The sequence below is a fragment of the Pelodiscus sinensis genome, chromosome 3, assembly GCF_052426305.1.
Source record: "Pelodiscus sinensis isolate ZL-2025 chromosome 3, ASM5242630v1, whole genome shotgun sequence".
NCBI lineage: Eukaryota > Metazoa > Chordata > Testudines > Trionychidae > Pelodiscus > Pelodiscus sinensis.
This window is the reverse complement of record NC_143054.1, coordinates 63,484,082-63,503,961: the sequence shown is the minus strand read 5'-3', so window position 1 is coordinate 63,503,961 and position 19,880 is coordinate 63,484,082. Positions and strand designations below refer to the sequence as shown.

Here is a 19,880-nt window from a genome sequence, read left to right as displayed (position 1 = left end):
AGTCCAGACTGAGCCTCACTCCAGGCTTTTATACGTTGGCCGCAGTCTGAGCATGCCCAACAGAGCCATGGGGGCAGGGCTTCATCAGCTAGGTGAGCCTGATTAGGCTCAGCTTTCCCAGTGCAGGAAAATTCCTCAATTTCCTCAATTTAAGCATATGCGTAGTCCCACTGAAGTCACAATTCATGTCAATGGCACTACTCATTTGCTTACAGTGAGGCATGTGAGTACCTGTTGAAACAGGCCTAAACACTGTAATTCAGGGAGCCATGAGGCACAGACTAACACACATTATAGCCAAGGTCTCTGGAAAACCAGAGTGCATGAAAATGGAGGTTTTTACAGTTTTAATGTCTTTTCATATTTGTTGTCATCTGCATTTTTACAAGACACTGCTGCTTGCCTTCTCTTTGCCAGAAGAACCACATATTTCGTATGTCACCACTGTCCTTCATAGGGTTGTCAGCAAAAGTCCGGTCAGTGGCACAGCAAGGCTAAGGCAGCCTCCCTTCCTCTGTGTGGCTTCCAGAAGCAGCTGGCACATCCAGTTCTGAAGTGCAGGGGCAGCCTGCTCTGAGTGCCAGCTCTGCAGCTCTCAACTACTGGGAACCATGGCCAATGGGACCTGCAGGGATAGTACTTGTGGACAGGGGCAGCATGCAGAGCCCCTAGCTGCCCCTCTGCCTAGGAGTCAGATATGCTGTCTGTTTCTGGGAGCCCCCTGAGGTAAGCACTGTCCAGCTGGAGCTAACAGCCTGAACCCCCTCACATCCTAGTCCCCCTAGATCAGGTTTGAACCTCTTCCCACGCCCAAAATTCCTCCCAGAGCCCACACCCCTCCCTCACTCCAACCCCCCTCCAGCCCTGAGGCCCTTTTCACACTCTAAACTCCTTGGCCTCAATCTGGAGCCCCCTCCTGCATTCCAAACTCCTCATCCCTGGCCCCAGCCCAAAGCCTACACCCTCATATAAAGCCCTCACCTGTCCTGCACCTCATCCCAGAGCCCTCTCGCACACCCGGAACCCTTCATTTCTGGCCTCACCTCGGAGCCTGTACCCTCAGCTGGAGCCTTCATCTCCTCCAATCCCCCAACCCTCTGCCCCAGCCTACTTTTATCAAAAAAACTGAGTCAAATCCTGTTTATTTTTACATATTTTTTCGGATAAAACTCCAGGAAACTGAATACAAGACTGTCAAGCTTGGAATGAATTTAGAGAATTTTGTAAATTGGAGGGAAATGTTTGCAAATCCAGTTTGGCTGTGAAATTTCCATCCAGCTTTAATAATGAAGATATATAAGCTAATAGTACAATTCTGGGAATTATACCCATGTAAGGCCTTAGTTCAGGAAAGCACTTAATCACATTTTCAACACATACTTAAGTCCCATTGCCTTCAAGAGAATGGAAGCATATGCTTGAGAGCTATCCTTTCTAAGGGTAGGTCTACTCAGCAGGGCTAAAGTCGAATTAAACTATGCAACATGAGCTACGTCCATTGCGTAGCTGAAGTCAATATAGCTTAATTTGGCTTTTGGAGCTGTCTACAAAGCAAGAAGTTGAAGGAAGAACACTCTTCCTTTGACTTCCTTTATTCCTCATGAAATAAGAGTTACCGTGAGTTGGAGTAAAAAGTCCTCCAGCTCGACGTTATTTCAAAATAAAACCTTGTAGTGTAGACGTGCACTATGTTATTTCGGAATAACATCCGTTATTCTGAAATAGTGCTGCTATGTAGATGTACCCTAACTGCTGGATCTTACACACAATACATACTGATATTGAATTAAATTTATTCTGATTTTTCACATTTAAACTTATTCTTTATCCCCTCCAGAGACCTTCCCAGTATATTCTCTGTTTGTAGTCATGTTGGTAGAAATGTGGGAGAGCAAATTTCAACATGATGCAAAATACATTTAAAATACAGTGGACATTTCAAAGCTTCAAGCACAAAACTTGATTCTCCTTGTGCTCACGTAAGTTTCAATGAGGAGTAACTCCACTGAAATTAAAGAGTTTATATTGGGATAAGACGAGAATTAGGCCCAAAGTCTAGTAATTAGAAAAAGGAAATATAAACAATGAGGATGAATCATTGGAATTTAAAACATAAGGGAAAAAAATTGACTTTGTGTGCATCTCTAATTAATTAATTAATCAGTTAAGTTGGATGCCAAATTTGGTCCTCTTTCTTTTGGACCATTGATGGGTTAATGTGCCACTGTCTTGTTAAAATTCATATAGCAAATATAAAAAAATTCCTGACCTGTCTTACTAACACCATTGTTTGTTAAAACACAAAGAGGATTTTTAAAATCTTGTTTTCCATCATTATAACAATTTGTTTACATTTTCCTCCTTATTCAGCTAGGACAATCAAAATGGATTAGTCAGTTTTATTTTCTGGGTCTTTTGCGCTAACACAGTGATCTTCAGTTCGGCTGCAAATAGTGTGTTGATTCATGTACATAGATATACAAATTCACAACTATTATTGTGAGTCGTCTTCTTGAAACCTCAAATATTGCATATACATTACACAGACTTATAACATCATGGTATTCAGCTAAAAGCTATCAGCCTTATACTTTGTAGATAGTATTATTTTCTCTATCTTTCACACCCCTCCTCCCTTTTTTTCTTATATTGCTGTGCACTGTATTTATGCAAAATCTAACCTTAAAATCTCAGACTTTTTCCCTGACCTGGTTTGGTACGGTGGAGATAATACTGGAAGACTCAGGTCTGTAACTTTATGGGTATGCTTGAGTTGGACTAAGTTTCTCTTAATCTTCATGTTATTATTGAAAAAGGTTCTCGGGTTTTCTTTAGATTGCCTCAAACATTTCACCATATGTGTTTGTTGTTGGGGCATAGGGAAAATTGGTGGTCTTGAGCCACTAACCAAATGTGGAGGAGAGTCACTAGTTTGTTGCTTTGATGTTCCCATCCATGAAATCTTTTTAGCTATGGTGTCTCTCAAAGCAGCTTGTCTCAGCCTGGGCAAAGGAGAAAGTTGTGGCATTTCCATCATTACCAGATTAGGACTTTCCCTTTCTGAGTGCAGCCATGTTGGGGTTGGTATATTTTCATCCATTGGTTTGAGAAGGTCTTTAAATCTTGTGTCCTGATGAGGCATAGGACTGTGGTCTATGGCTCTATTTTCTATTAGAAACCGTGGGGTTACTTTGCTTGTACATGACATTGCAGATCTTTGAGTCTGGTGGTCTGCAGAATGTGTTGGGTTATTTGCTGATGTAGCAGAGGGTTTCTCATGAAGATACGATTTTCTCACTTCAGCTAAGTCTTTATAATAATCCTCAGTCTCGGACAGATCCAAAAGTGGTTGATTCATTGGCTCATTTGAAGTATTTTTATCTGGTGATTTAGGAAGTTCAAGATGAACCCATTCTCTATCTGCAAAATTGGAAACTAAACACAATATAGAATGGATAAGATCAGTTCACACTGAATTGGCATCATCAATAAAAAGTAACAAGTTATTACCAAAAGTGCTTCCCCTCATGATTGTGAATTTTGATGACTGTTGGTACAGTTTTTGCAATATTATAAATAATAAATATTATAAATAATGAAAACTTGATATAATGCCATAAATTTGTATATAGGCTTTTAAAAGTAACTACTGTCCAACTTTAGATGCTTTATAGGTTCCTGATTTTCAGAGGATAGATGACCAATACTGAAAATAAAAACCTTTCTAAAATGTTGGCATTTAAGACTGAGTCACCCACAACTGCTAGTCACTGTTCAAAAATTATGTTGGTGTGTAATCAAAATTGCTTGTAAGTGGTAGAAGGTTCAATAGCAATGACTAAACAGCACAGCTCACATCCACATGAGGAGAAAGCTATTGATGCAAATTTGGAACAGAAAATAGTGTGGCATAGGGTTGCCTACTTCATTATTTCTGTGGGGGATGGAGGCTATTACTCAGCTTTTATTAAAGACAGTATGAATCAAAAATATTTAGGTGCAAAATGATTGTGTTAGAATCATCTGAAATTTATTTAGAAGTCCAGTTCAGAGCTGGGGTCTGATTATCGATGACTGTGCATCTTACCCTTTTACATCACTGCTACCTTTCTGATTTGGCACAGGGAAATGGAGACTTTAAGAGAGTGCAACCATGCTGAAGTTAGCTAAGTTGTGACTCTTATATCAGACCTGGATTCAACCGCAAAGTCTAAAGTCACTTCTGTCTTTCTCTTCCAGAATAATCAGTGTTTAGAATTTCTTGACCTTGGAAGACCCTCACAATCCTCCTCACTAGAATTAACGAGGAAAACTATGGAAATGACTTGGATCGTGAACAGTTACTTATAATCAGTATATCCAGAGTAGTAACTAGGGAAAGTGTTTAGTTATGACTTTTTTTCTTACATGTATAAAGTTTTAAAACTGATCACCAAAATCTGAGATCAGGAAAGAATTCCTCTAAGGGTATAATGGACAAGAACCCTGAACATATTGGATAATTTTTGTACCATTGATCATCTATTGGACATGTTTCATCCAATGATTTTTTTCCTGTTGCAGAAGAGGGTGGATATGGGTAAACCTTGTTCATTCCCACCACAATCCTTTCTTTCAAAGATGGTGTTCTCCCACTGACTTCAGTGAATACAAGATCAGTCCCTAAATCTCCTTCACATTGACTTAGTTAGGGGAGTGAACGCTTCCAAGTCTGTTCTGAAGTAACAAACAGAATGCATTTATAATGTAATGGAGGGAAAACTGTGTGATTCAAGAGATGGTAGGGCTGATCTACATTTTTTTGAACTCTCCACTCCCCCCTCATAAAAAAAACAGGAGAGAATTGTAAAAAAAATCATGTTTTCACTTCTTGCTGACCTGCTCTAAAGAAACATTTTTCAGATTAATAAGTCATCAATATATTTTAGTACAGTACCTTCTGGCAAATGTTCTTGGTTTTCCAAAGTAATTGCAATTTCATCTTCTTGAATGGCATCTGGGACTGCTGGGGTTAGTGCAGAAGGAAATGTCTGATTGTCATAGTTATTGAGGTTTTCTGTTTTGACCAGTTCAGCTTTTTGGGAAATCTGAATATCTGCATCCTGATTCAAGTTTGTCGGAGGTTTACCATCACATTTTTCTGTTACATTTTCCCTCTGAAAACATATCAGTAATAATTCATATTGTCTTAAATTGAAAGGAAGTTGAATAAACAAAGAAATGAAATATCACAAGCTCAGACAAGTACAAATGGAAATGTGCATCTTTCTTTCCTGCAGAAATCTACCCTCAAATGTAATACAAAATAAGCCAGCATTCATTAGTTCATTAGTCTCCCATTGATCCCCATTGATCCCCAAAATCCACACCATTTGTGGGCTGGCAGGCCTTGCTTCCTGACAGAACAATTAGGGAGAGGTCCACAAAAAGATGCTAGTAGATTTATTCTCTTAGCCCCCTCCTGCTGTTTTACCTGCAGAAGGAGGTGATCAGAACCTGAAGCAATAATATATCTTATCCTTTCCCTCTCTGCACCTTACTAAATTCTTGGCTTTAACAGTCCCATGTGGTACTGAGTTCCATAATCTAATTGTGTATTACGTGAACAGAATTTCCTTTGATTGCTTTTGTACTTTCCAGCTTTCAATTTCATGTTATGAGATAGGGAGAACAGAAGGTCCAGATCAGTGTTCTGTAAATTATTCATTATCTTGTAGACTTCTCTCACTTCCTGGTTTATTTGTCTCTTTTTCAAGGTGAATTACCACAGTATTTTCATTCCCCCTGTAAATGAGAGTTTTTCCATGCCACAATGAACCCCCTTCCAATTTTACCACACTTCAAAGGAATCTGTCATCTACTCACAAGCAGAGCAATCTATAAAAACAGTGATCTCACCTCAATCATTCACTAAAAGGGTGGTTAGTCTTGATTTTAATTCTAATAATTTTAGTTTGAAAATAATTTATTCACAGTATTTAAATGAGAAAAAAGTCAATATCTCTCACTTTTAAACTTTGTTTAACTTCTCCCCCACTTTGGGGATTTCTCAACTGAATGAAAAATTCCAAACACTAAATTAATGAAAAAATGGAAAAAAAATAGTTTCTTCCAAAGTTTTTTCTCCAAGCAAATATTTTTTTCTCAGACCAGATATGCTAATAAAATGCTTCAAATTGCAGAGGTGCCTGCCACTAGGACAATGATGTGCTTTATCAAATAAAAAACAAGTGTTTTATGTTAACTCTCCCATTCTCTGTTCTTTAGCTGCTTCCACTAGTTGTCTGCAGCCCCATGATAAGCAGCAGTAAATGGGGAACTTTGCAAATGCTGCTCCTTCCTCCAAAAGGAAGATCCAGACCAGGAGGGATGAGGGGTACTCAGGCCAAGTTACAGGAGTAGGGTGTGAGTAAGGAGAGGTACTAAGGATTGTTATTAGAGGGGGAGAAGAAAAGGAAATGAGAAATAACATTGGGAATGTTAACATTGGGAAATGAGAAATAACATTGGGAAGTGCTCTGAGAATAACATTGGATCTAGGAAAGGAAGCAGCTGAATGCGGAGCAAGAGCAAAAACAGACCAGGGAATGGAAATTGCTCATTTGGGGTGGTAGTGGATGAGACAAGAAAGGAGGGGAACATGGATTGCAGATAGCTTAATTGAAGGGATTAGTTTTAACTCTCTTCCTCCTTGCAGCTGCTTATTTGTTCCACAGTGACTTTTTCCCTGATAAACTTCCCAGCCAGCATCCCACTATTGTATGCAGTACTGTAGCCATCTTAGTCCCAGGATATTAGAAAGACATGGTGGTTGAGGTCATAGCTTTTCTTGCATCAACTTCTGTTGGAAAGAGAGACAGGCTCAGGAGCTTCTGCGAGCTTAAAGAAGAGCTCTGTGTAAGACCAAGATCTTCTATTTCTCACCAACAGAAATCGGTCCAATAAAAGATGTGACCTCGCCACTGCGTCCCTCTAAGATTCCACTGAACAGTTCCCCTTCCCCAGTCTTGCTGAGCAACTTCTCCCTGTTTAGTTGCTCCTCAACTCAACACCATCCCTGCCTGGCCCTACTGCATTTAGCAACCATCTTCCTTTTCTCAAAGCAAGGCCCTCCCCCCCTTCTCAGCAACTTCCAGAACTTTGGGAGTTTTGAGCAGGGACTAGAATTACACTTTAGAGAAATCATAACCTGTCAGTCTGAATAATGAGGAGAAGGGGAATCATGCAACCCTGACAATGATGTTTTAGCTCTTGAAAGTCTAAGGTTCCCACCATCAAGTGTGATGGAGTGATCTGGCTCCCTCGTTATTTGGCTTTGTGACTTTGCCCCCCGTTTTCTCCTGTTCAACTTCCAACCAGCAGAGGACTCTCTAAATCCCAAGGATCAGAAAATGGAAGTTCAGCCTGAGGTCTGACAGATCTGGACTTGGGAGAGAGCTGGAAGCTGCTTGGGTACTCACTTAGGAGGGAAGGCCAGGCAAGAGGCATCCTGAAAACTGAGAGTCAGACACATAGCCCGTTGCAGTCAGGGGACTAGAAGTATCTTCAGTGGAAAGATAAAAGGCTGGGGCAGCAGGTAGGAAAACTGTGTAGAGAGGCCCAGTGAGACTGTTACCTTATTATCGTTGTGTGCTCAGCCTGCCTTTAGGGGTTTTGAGTTAGCAACAGTTGGTCTATCATATGTTGTAACATTGTCAAACATGTTTTAAATCTAATATCCCACAAAAAGGATTGGGTATAATTTGTGGAAAACAGCTCTCTCAAAGACTGAATGCATTTTATAAGTTAGCAAAATGCTTGGAAAAAACTGAAGTTTATCAAACTTCAAACTCTTTCATTAACCCATCCTTACTCTGCATTTGCAACACCTAAATCGCAATTATATAAATTATCTTTGGAGTGGATATAAAACAAATTAGAACATGTTTAGTTTGATAACACATTGTTAAAACCACACTAGATCAATTGGGAATATGAGATGTCATAAGCGTTTTAGGTAATGCAATCAAATAGTCTCCCAGGATTTTACACACTGCTTGTTAAGAAAACAAATTTTCATCCTATGTTTTGCAAGCTGTCACCTTATATACAGTACATCAGAAAACTTGCCATGACCAATTTTACTGCCAGACCTCTTAAGAACTAATTGGTAAGCACCTGGGCAGGAAGCTTTTTGGCAGAAACACTATTTTGGACAAGGGCTAGCTATAAAGTTCTGGATGGCAAACTATAATCATTAAAGCTTTCTTCTACAAAAGAATACACATAATGCAAATACATTGCTTGGAGAAATTACCCTGCAAGAAAGAACCTGCCATATGTTATATTTATCCAGTCATTTATGGCTTACATTTTAACATGGAAAGAATCTTTTAAGGATCAAACTTTGAATACGCTTCTGTAATTGCATCTACAAAAATTGGTCTCATGACTATTTGCATTCACTGAAACCCCTATCTGCATGTACAAATGCCAGTTTGTGTAAAACTAGCATTTCCAAACACAGCTATTTATTTGAATTAAGAAAACACAGTTTGTTGTGTGTGCAAAAGAATGTACCTGCAGTTTTTTCAATTGAAAATTAGAGGGCTTGTTGAAAATTTGTCCTTAAGCATTTACATTTTCCCTTGATTTTGTCTGGAAAAACTTTCAATTAATCTATTAATTAGAGCATTATGAATATTACAAAAATGTTTGTGAATTTTTGTTTGAATTTCAAAGTTATTTGGCTTGACCATGTTACTATCTTTTTATTATGTGTTATATGTGAGCATTGGTCCCAGTGTTTGAGTTAATATTTAGTGAATCTTGTAGTTATTTTGGCTAGAATTTCCTAAGAGGAGTTAGCTATCCAAGTGTCACCGAATTTAAGCAAAGATTTGGGTGCTTAATTCCCTTAGGCTCTTTTTGAAAATCTCAGCCTCTAGGAATATCCCTATTCAGATGAAAGCAAGAGTATATGTTGAAAATTTTGTCCTGATACAAAGCCAATGAAAATTTGTTCTCAATGGGCTTTGGATCAGGCCATGTTTGCTATGCATTGTTTACGCTCCTGTTTTAAATGTTTTAGGCCCCAGTTCTGTAAGTACTACTTTGTATGCTTTCATTTTTATGCCTCTGTATATTCTTACTCTGCTAAGGGACACTAATATTGTGCTCACAGTAAAGCATATCTGGGACCTTTGTTATTCAATTGTGGATTATAAATTATACGGTGTGATTTAGTGACCAATCACAGATTTCTACAAACAAATAGCAATTTTTTGACTTTATATAGGCTAAAAAGAGCATCTAACAGTTTAGGTACCTTTGATAAAATATGAAATACAGAACATCAAATACTCATATCATTGTCTGTTTCCTCTCTCACCCTTTGTCTGACTTGTATTTTGGTGCATGGCAAGTTTTCTTTCTTTCCCTGAGTTTTGCCTTTTTGTAGACATAAGCATAAAATATCTGCTGCTAATGAACAGACAAGGGAATACTGGTAAAATATTAACATACAGTGAAAAAACAATTGTGAGTCTAGATAATACAGGTTTTAGGACACTAGGGCCGTGTCCAGACTCAGGGGGCCGTGTCCAGGACACTAGGGCCGTGTCCAAACTTCCCCTGCGTCCAGACTCAAGCCGCGTTCTTTCGAAATTATTTCGAAAGAACGCAGCTTTTCTTTCGATGGCGGTAAACCTCATTTCACGAGGAAGAACGCCTTCTTTCGAAAGTTCCTCTTTCGAAAGAAGGCGTTCTTCAATGTAAAGAGGCCGTCTTCGAAAGAGAGCATCCAGACTCGCTGGGTGCTCTCTTTCGAAAAAGCGGATTTCTCTTTCGAAAGATCCGCCTGCAGTCTAGACGCGATCTTTCGAAAGAGGCTCTTTCGAAAGATGCTTTCGAAAGAGCCTCTTTCGAAAGAAGCCTGCAGTCTAGACATAGCCTAAGGGCATGTCTACACTAGGATATTATTTTGAAATATCTAAATTTAAAATAATAACTCCCAAAATAGCTATTTTGAAATAAGCTTATTCCCCAAGGAAAGCGGCAGTACAGATTTCAAAATAACTAGCACATTGTTTCGAAATAACGGGCTTGGTAGTGTAGATACTTTGCTTATTATTTTGAAATAACTCCCTAGTGTAGACCAGGGCTGTGGGAATTGGCAAATGGACTATATGACCCATAACTATGATTTATGAGAACTCATTGGGGGAATGATTAGGAGAGTTAATCATGTGTATGGTTTGGATAGGTAAAAATTTAAAGATAAATATAATCAGTTACAAATATTTGTAGAGCATAAACACCAAGGTATGGAAATTATTGATGGCCACACAAAGGGGTATAACTAGGAATAAAGGGATGAAATGAATAAACAAACAATTTGGGCTGAATAGCTGGGAAAGCTCCCTGCCAGGAAGGTCTATTGGGTTATTAAATAGTCTCTGAATAGAACTGGTAGGCAGTTTGAATCTTTGAATTTTTAAAGATAGACTTTGCTGAGCACTTCTTAATGAACAAGAGTGAGTTGATCTGCAATGGCAGGGCCATGGACAAAATAGGACTACGAACTTTTTTCTATTTGTAATTTCTGTGATTCTGTTATTCATATCTGACTCAGATGCTAAGTGTGTCAAGGGACTCTTAAAATACCTGGCTTGGTCCACATTGGAGAAGTGACATATGGCCTATTTAAATCTATGACTCGTTTTATTACAGAACACAAATACAATCTCAGTGAAAATATCCATTATTTCCCCTTCTTAATCTGATCAGAAGTGGCATGCTAGAGAGGTGTTTTCATTACATTATTTCCCTCATGTAGGATATGTAATAGGAATCCAGCTATTTAGGAAAACCAGTTTCAATGATGGTTTAAGAAAAAAGTGATTAAAATAATAGGAATTTACTGTGAAAAATCCTCAGGTTTATTTCTTATTTTTAATTATTATATTCAACTGTAGTTCTGTGCTTCTATTTTTCATTTGTAAATATGTTGGAGGCATTTTGGCCACTTTTAAATATGGCTTCCAATAAATTAACTACTGTAACTAAGGTCTTAATGGTTAAATTTTTTATTACTATATCTTTTGGGGATTATAATTTGTATTCCTAAGTGTTCCTACCCTCTCCCTGGAAGAATGGCCCATGCAGGTTTCTTCCTCCATTTTGCTGAGGAACCTTCATGAACCTTCTCCCCACTAGCTGCTCAGGTTGGGTATAAGGTTTATGTGTTGACCCTTGGAGCATCATCTCTATCTATATCTATATCTATATCTATCTCTATATCTATATCTATCTCTGTGTGTGTGTGTTACTAATCTAAATGAGGTTGCAAAGAATGCTTTTTTAGGCCAACCAGAATGTGCCAAATCCATACCACAGCTAAACAAATACTGCCATCATTTGTGCATCCTCCCCACCCTTCTGAACCATAATAGTTGGCCTGAGCCTACACAACTGAAGTCAGTAGCAAAACTTTCCTTGACTGATTGAGGCCCCTAATTTGCACAAGGAATGGTGAGGAGGAAAAAGAGTAGAATGAACAAAGCTGAAGTACCAGGGAGGACATGGCTGGAAATGGGACACTGGATAAGAGGCCCAGAATAGCTCTCCCTGCGCACATGCATTCCTGCACCTCTCCCCCTTTTCCTATGTGTCTCTTTGCCCCTTCCTCAGCCATCCCTTTTCCCCATGTGGTTCTGCATCCCCTCCCTTGCTCAGTGCCTCCACTCACATTCAGCCTCTGCTCCAGAATGTCCATTGCCACTAGCCCTTATGAGCCCCCAGGAACCCCACACTGTCTGTCTCCCCATAACCCCTGTCTCCTGACTTTGCCCTACAGGCACTGGTTCTTTCTCTCCCCTAGGTGCCTGAAGTTGCTGCTCTGTTCTAGTACCACAGTGCTGCGGGGTAAGGGCAGGGGGCGGGGGGAAAGGCAGAGCTATAGCAACTTTTCTGCAAAAATAAAATAAAATATGGTTAGCACATTAAATATTTACAGTGGTACAGAATTCCCCCTGGAGTAATGCTAGCTGAGCATACAGGGTCTGTGCTGTAAGCTTGGGGTGGGCAATAAAAAATGGCAGCCCACCAAGGTTTGTTCCTGGTGGGCTGCTACTGCTATATTTACCTGTGCCTCCACAGGCATTGGGTGATCATAGCTCTCACTGGCCGCGGATCACTATTTGCGGCCAATGGGAGCTGTGGGACGGAAGCTCCCTAACTAACCCTGATGGACCACCATTTTTTTATTGCCAACCCCTGCTCTACACTCTGCCATAAGTGTAGACATACATTTAATCATTTCCCTGCTATGGCTGGGATCAGTGACCACTTTCCTTTCCACTTCAGGCAGGATCTTGCCTCAAGTGTTTATGATTTGACATTAAGGGGCCAGATGCTTAGCTGGTGTAATTTGTCATAAATACTTTGATTCTGGTAAAGCTACACCACTTTATGACAGCAGAGAATCTGCCCAATAATCTTTACACAACAGCTCACTTTCAATTATTCATAATGTAGCAGGTAGTTTTTTTTTTTTTAAATAAAACTCTTAGGAGGGATAAGAACCCACTGCATCATGTCCTGCCAAATTTTATTTTTGGGGAAAAACATAACTAGTATTTTGAGTTTTGAATATGACTATGTGGCGCTATCTCCATTTTTCCCCATAGTGAGATGGAATTAGAATGGAAACATTACATATGGTAGTGTGACGTCAGGGCTGTGTGCTGGGATGCGGATATAGACCCACTTATACTCTGCTAACTAATTTTTAGAGAAGTCAACTGGACCTTTTCAAAATATAGTATCTCGGGGGGCTAAGACTTTGACTGGGATTTTAATCTCTGATGTGCATTGTTTTGTAATTGAAACATTCCCTGCTGCACTGACGTGTTAGAAGTTGGAATCTGGCTTCCTGTCTGTTCAGTTTCTGCCTGAAGCAAAATTTTTATGACTGAACTGTGAAACCCTTAGTAAAAATTGTAAAATAAAAGCTTACAGACTTTTTAGCTAATTGTAACCTCAGCAATTATTGCTATATAGTATTTGCTAATCTTAGCTTGCGTCTCTCCATTAGTCGGGGTTGAAACCTAACCTAAACTATAGCAGTAGAAATTCTACAGTGCACACAGGAGATAAGAATGAAAATGTGTAACTTTTCAGACTCATATTCACATTTGTGAACTCAAAATTAGGCCCCCACTGGCCAGTCACAAGATCAAGGTAGTGTGAAGTCAGGCAGAAACTAACTTTCCCTTTTCCTACTGGAAAAATCACTTGTTCTGTAAAGAAACAAATTCCCATTAAAATTTCAATGGTCCATCCCAATTTGATTGCTTGTAGAGAAAACAATACAATTTTTTTTCCTGGGAAAAATCTGTTATAGTAATCACTTCTGAGAATGCCATGAATAAGCCTCTTCAGACTGTATGCATGGTTGTACTTCTGTTACCATTTTTCCAGTGTTTGCAGTGTTAGTGCTAAACATAATATTTAGAGCTACTTTACTCACATAAGCCCTCCTATTGACTTTGGTAATGCTGCTCATGTGAGTTGAGTAAGCAGAGGTTGATCCTCAACATGCTGTTTCTAAACTGATGTCTTACCTTCATTGTTTCATTTTCTTTTTGATACTTGACTAACTTCTTCAGTAATAAGCAATAAGAAGCCATGATAGAAGATGGCTTGTTGTTTATCAAAACATTGATAACTTCTGAAAGCCTGAGCTCCATTGTTTCTGTCATATAGTTTAGAACAACAGGGTTCAGTTCATCAGGACACAGTCTGAAAAATTAGGAATGCTCATTTAAACACGCAAGCAAGCAAACAAAAATGTACAAGTGTAGTTACATTGATTTAGAAGTAAGTGTGTCAGTGATTAATGGGCTCAGTCTCAGTAATTTGACAGTCCAGATACTCCATATACTTTACATATGCAAAATTTTGAGATACAGAGTGTTGTAACCTTAAATATCCAATGAGATAGCACTAAGATCATTGCTGGGTAAGGCTCAGTTACGATATTTTTAGAGGTTCCATTGCTGATGTAGAGTAGATGGATTAATTGGAAAAAATATTCCCCAAGATGAAGATTGAAGCACAAGAAGCAAATAGTTAATAATCTCTGATGATCCTGTTTGATTGCTTGTGTTTTTGATCCTCAAGGTAGGAGCCTGGGTGGAAGTGAGGGGGAAGACTTGCATGTGGAAAAAGATGGGAAGATCTAAGGAAGCTGGAAGATCTCAAGGGGTAAATAAAAGATTTTAGGGAAGTGGATGAGGAATTTTAAACATAAAAGTACTTAGTAAAGCTACTATTATAAGTAATTTATTAATTAAGTAATTATAAGTAACTTACAAATAGATATATGTGTTCATAAGATAACTGAATTAATTTGGAAGGCGGCACTTCAGAAATGTCTTGATAGCTGATTTTTAAAAACTTCAGAGATTTTTTCCAAACATTTTTATAATACTGCAGGAAGCTGGGACAAAGTCAATGCCCCTGGTTTGAGCCCCACCATAAAGAAACTGCAAATCAGCCTTTTAAAATCTGTTTCACAGGTGCAAATCCACAGATGTCTACAGAACAGGAGCCCAACATTTTCCCTAAATCAAATGATTGTTTGTTAGAAATAATAAAGGCTCCAATCACTGAAATTAGATATTTTAGAAGAGCATGCAAATACTAGTATGGAACACTAATTAATAAAAATGTAAAGGTGGAGAATTCATGTATAAGGGGTTATATTACTTCTTCAGAGACAGATAATTAAGAAATTGACATAAATAAGAAATAGAATAAGACAGTGGGCTGCATTTTATTCTCAGAGTGGGAGCTATGTGTGCATATTTAAGAGAAAACAACTGGTCTGAAAAGGCAGTATTTTGGTGGTGTCTTGCATCGGTTTGCACATTTCTGTGGTTTAATAGGTGCAGTGATCTGTCTGGGAAAACATAAACTTCCGTAGAGACTGATTTTGCAGAAATGTGAGAATAATATCAAGATAGCAAATTCAGCATTTTTTCCCCAAAATATCTCAAATGGGAATATATTATGTAGTTTTGTAGCGAAGAAATAACTGGAGTCAAACAATCTAGAAATTTAATGTCACCAATGAAACATACCAAGAAAAAATAATGCAATATATGCATGTAGCAACAGAAATACATTTTGTGTACTTTTTTTTAAAATGTAAAACAGATCTAAATGCATGAAGAATAAAATAGAATTTTATTAATCATTGGTAGCACTGGGATTGGCTCAGAAATACCATGGGACATACACAAGTAAATGGAAGAGAAATTTGAAATTACCTATTTTTATATGTAGTAAAGTTCAGTGGTTTCCTGATGAATACTTCATTCAGCCATTTGTCTTTCATGGCATCTTTAACAGTAGGCCGCTTAGCAGGATCAGGCTCAAGTAGGTAATGCACAAAGTGTTCAGCTCCTGTACAGATATTCAGATAAAATGGCTTGATCACTATAGAAGTGTCTGTTTATTCAAACAGTGTGAAGTTACCCATGTGCAGTGGCACAAATTGAGCCCTATTCTGAGGATCTGAGGCATGGTCATATATTTAAGTGGGTTATAAATAGAGCTGCTTGGGAAAAGGTTTGAGCTCAGACAGACAGGCAGCTGATATCAGCTGCCTGATTCTACTCACCCTAGCCCCTTTCAAAATTAAAGTTGCTGGGTTGTAATATATACCAACAGTGAACTGGGCAAAGCAGAATTTTGCTCTACTGTTTCGTCTGCCCTTCACACCCTGCCCTTGACACACATTGGAACCAGTGGAGTTACACTCATAAAACTGCTGTGAAAAGGCAACTACACCTGTGATATGGAAGCCAGATGATGTTGAAACAACTGGGAAGGAGAATGTAAATTAAAACTAGATGTACTACAGAGTCTCCATTGACTCTCCCATGCTAGTGAAGATGTTAATGGGAGATGATGTAAACATTTTGAATTTCAATTTTTTAAAATGAAAAACAGGGACAGATTTTTCACAGAAAGTTCTGTTGTCAACCAGCTGTAAGAGTACCTTTAAACTTTGAAGAATTGTGCTTAAAGCAACAGGTGAGAGAGCTCTTTGAGGCAACTTATCAAATATTTTCTTAATTGTGCTTTTGTGGGCATTAACCAGATGGTTTCCTAAACTAGCATATAGCCCACTAAACAAAACCCTATGGGTTGGAAACTTATTTGCAGCTCAGGTCCTTTTACATCATTCCGGCAGCATAAAAGAGACCTTAAAACAGGTATAGTTTTCATGTCCACTCCCAATTACTTTAGTGTAAATGAGAATCGAGCCCTGTGATCTCTCAAGTTTGACAACAATATTATCTTTACCCTCACCGCCAAGACAAGATTGAGACAGCCTAGATAGTGTGTGATGATGTGCCTTTAATAATCGGAACAAAGAGAATGGAAGAGGTGGTTGTTGTCTGCCATGCAAATGTATGGTTGCGTTACCTCCTAATAATATGAATGATAAAACTTGGTCTCCACTGTCTTCCTTTTTTTGTGAGGTTGTTGTATTTACTTTGCTAATGAGATAAAAAATGTTGTATTATCTCTATTATATATATAGGAATGGGTTACCTGAAGACATATCAGTTGGAATGGGACTGATCTCTCCATTGACCATCTTTTGATGTAGTTGCTTGATGTTGAATGGTTCCACGATGAAAGGCAATGTGCCAGTTAGCATAGCAAATATGCTAACTCCTCTGCCAAAGAAAAAAACACAATCAATACATCGAATCTAGAGATAAAGGTGGTAAAAATAGGAAATAAAATCAACGGTTCAGGTATGTGAGTCTTGTCTTTTGACAATCAAGGGCAGATTGCAAATTATATCTAGATAGTGAGACGCATTGAATCACTTGCTGAAATTATTTGCTCCATGTGAATGCCATTTAACCTTAAGAAAGCATTCCACAGTATAGGCAGTAAAAGAATATATTGTGGGTGGATGGGAATACTAATTTATTTGAGTGAAAGATGAAGGATGAATAGTACAGGGAGTGTGATATTTGTTCACAAAAGAACAATTGCACATTCAGGGACAGTGCACCATTCTTAGCCCATTCAAATCATGGGCTTTGGGCTTTGGATCTGACATAGAAGGTCACCCAACAGGGGGTAAAATGATCGTGGATTCGTTGGAGAATCTGCAGAGGCTGCCAATGCAGGTGTTTGTTAGCCCCTATAGACACTAGCAAATTTCATTAAAGGTCACAGATTCAGTGGGGTGAGTACCCACATATCTGAATGCTTATCCAATTATTTTCTGTTTTCAGACTTGGTCTGGAAATTTCATGTGAACAGGTCATTTCACATTATTCATGGCACTTTCTGAACTGGTTGGGTCAGAAATATCACAACAGCAATCTGATGTTCTGTCCTTCCTGCTTCCAACTGGACCAGAAAGTACCAAAGACTATGAAAATGAAAAATCCGGCCAAACTTTATTGAACTCAAAATAGGTTAGGTTCAAATTTCAGGCACTTATTGTGTTGGAGCTGTTATATTTATCAGAGCAGATGTTTTGATGATTCTATTTGTGATGCAGACAACTTTCTTTTCTGCAATCACATAAAAATGGTCACGGGATGGGAGATAGCTTCCATTAGTTACTAGATTGGAGAAAAATTGAATCAGCTGCCTAGAAATGAAAATCTTTATTATCCTCAGTACCTAATCTTTTGATATATCCAATCCATGAATGTAGTATTTCCCCAAAGTTTGATGATTAAACATTCAACCACAATTCTAGAGACACAGTATAATCTCTGAAAATGTTGGATTAAATTTAGCTGGACTGAAAGTGAGACACAGTCCCTAAATATTTTCTGACAGTTGGAAAGAATATGGCTACGTCTACACTGGCCCCTATTACGGAATAGGGATGCAAATGTAGAACTTTGGAAGAGGCAAATGCGCGGGGGTTTTAAATATCCCCCGCGCATTTGCCTCTTCCAAAGTTCTACATTTGCATCCCTATTCCGTAATAGGCGGCCAGTGCAGACACAGCCTATGTATTATGCAAATGGATGTGTTATATAACATTAAGTACGCTTGCCTTTGCAACATTTTGAACACTTCCTTTGCCATGCACTTTTAATTGCTGTTGATGATAGACATGAGCGATGCCTTTATCACTGGCAATAGTTCTTTTCATCAGCTTACTGGATGTGAAATCCCCAATGTATGAGAATTTAGGGAGTGGGTGGGAGCTACAACCATAATATCTTTTAAAAAATATAAACAAGTAATACACAAAATATAGTCACTTAACAACAATGTATTTGTAGCTGGAAGCTGACTGCATCTTATGCTTGAAAATGTATGGTCTATAGCAGATTGCTGCTCTTCCATCTTGCTGAAATATCTGGCTCCATTTGAATATAGCAGCTGTTTTCTTAATTCAGCTGATGTATGAAAGCTCATAATTTTCTATTGCTCCAGAGAATCTTAAAGTTTGATGCACAAAAGCCTTGTACGGTCAAAGCTGGTGTTTCCTCAGTGGAATCCTAATTGTATTGCTGTTTAGTCTGATTTGGTTGGCCGAACGTGATTTTGGATTAATACAACTCTTTGTTTCCAGTGATAACCATTACCTATCAATGTCTCTATAAAGTCAGTACTTTTACACAACCTGGCTGATAGATTCCATGACTCCTGAGCTGAGATAGAAATAGCGTCATGAGAGTTAAAATTTTACACTCTCAAAGCTCTTTTTCCATGCTAAAGGTCTCAGCAATAACAAATCAAGTTATATATTCATTTTTTATGGCTTAGACAGAAAAATGTCTAAATAAAATACCAAAGGCCACGTATAAGTTTTTACAACTTTTTGTGTATGACTCATTGACAGAATTACATCAGTAAATAGCTTTATGGTTTCTATTTTGCATCCATTTTGCAGAAATCTCAACCAGGAACTAAACTAAATCAGGTTTAGGTGCTGACAGCATTCTCTCAGCCAAATTAAGCTGTATTACTCCTGTGTAAACTTTGATTAGCACTCTTGAAGTCAATGGCAGTACTCCAGATTTTTACTGATGTAACTCAATTTGTCCCACTGTGCTTAACTTTTTGAACCATATATATCTTGTATGTTGGCAGTGGAGGCAGAAGGGAGAGTTACAAAGAGAGTCATGGTTCGGTCACAAATATGGGTTTAAACAACAGTTTTCAAGAAGGGGTCCAGTTTATGCTCTTGGTTGCCTGCAGGTTTGGAACTTTCTGCTTACATTTTTATACATCAGTTATCTCCAAAGTATTCAGTAAATCCAAATGCAAATGATCATTTAGGGACATTTGGTGATCTTATTAGCATCTCTGTGAATTTTAAGTCTAACAGCCAAAATATGAAAAATTGATATTTTTTATATGTATTGTAACATGTAATGTCAGTATCTGTCTACACCAGTGTGTATTTGTATATGCGCGCGTGCATGCACACACACACACACACACACACACTATAAATAAAAACTCCTGGGGGAATGCCGCACCACTGCATATATGCATAATTAATATGTTGTGCATAATTTTTTTCTGCAGAAAATAACTTCTCCTGGAAAATGCTGCAGTTCCACCTTTTAACCATTGGGGTTAGCGTAGCATTAGAACAGAGTTACCACTCCTGCATAGGAGAATTCCTAGCTGCCAGTAGGTAAGGAAAGAGGTTGTTTGCCCAGCCCTAAGTCTGTAGGGCCAGGTCAGGAGATAAGAGGTATTTTGAAATATATTACCAAAATAATTGACACTGGTGTGATTATATGATGTTATTATGATGAATAATATATGCAAAATTTTAAAATGTGTGCAAAATTGTTAATATTTTGGCACAGAATTCCTTCAGC

General features: G+C 38.4%; 1 protein-coding gene across 1 annotated transcript in view; it reads right to left on the bottom strand.

The window, feature by feature from the left end:
- Nucleotides 1-1,125: 1,125 nt before the first annotated feature.
- LOC102444709 (serine/threonine-protein kinase MARK1-like) overlaps nucleotides 1,126-19,880 on the bottom strand; it is a 32,538-nt gene continuing 13,783 nt past the window's right edge. The window contains exons 5-9 of the mRNA XM_014578681.4: nucleotides 16,609-16,736; nucleotides 15,315-15,450; nucleotides 13,605-13,782; nucleotides 4,937-5,156; nucleotides 1,126-3,435 (exon numbers count right to left, since the gene is read on the bottom strand). Of these exons, the coding sequence (XP_014434167.3) occupies nucleotides 2,666-3,435; nucleotides 4,937-5,156; nucleotides 13,605-13,782; nucleotides 15,315-15,450; nucleotides 16,609-16,736 (1,432 nt within the window). The 3' untranslated portion in view covers nucleotides 1,126-2,665. The remainder of the gene's footprint in view (nucleotides 3,436-4,936; nucleotides 5,157-13,604; nucleotides 13,783-15,314; nucleotides 15,451-16,608; nucleotides 16,737-19,880) is intronic.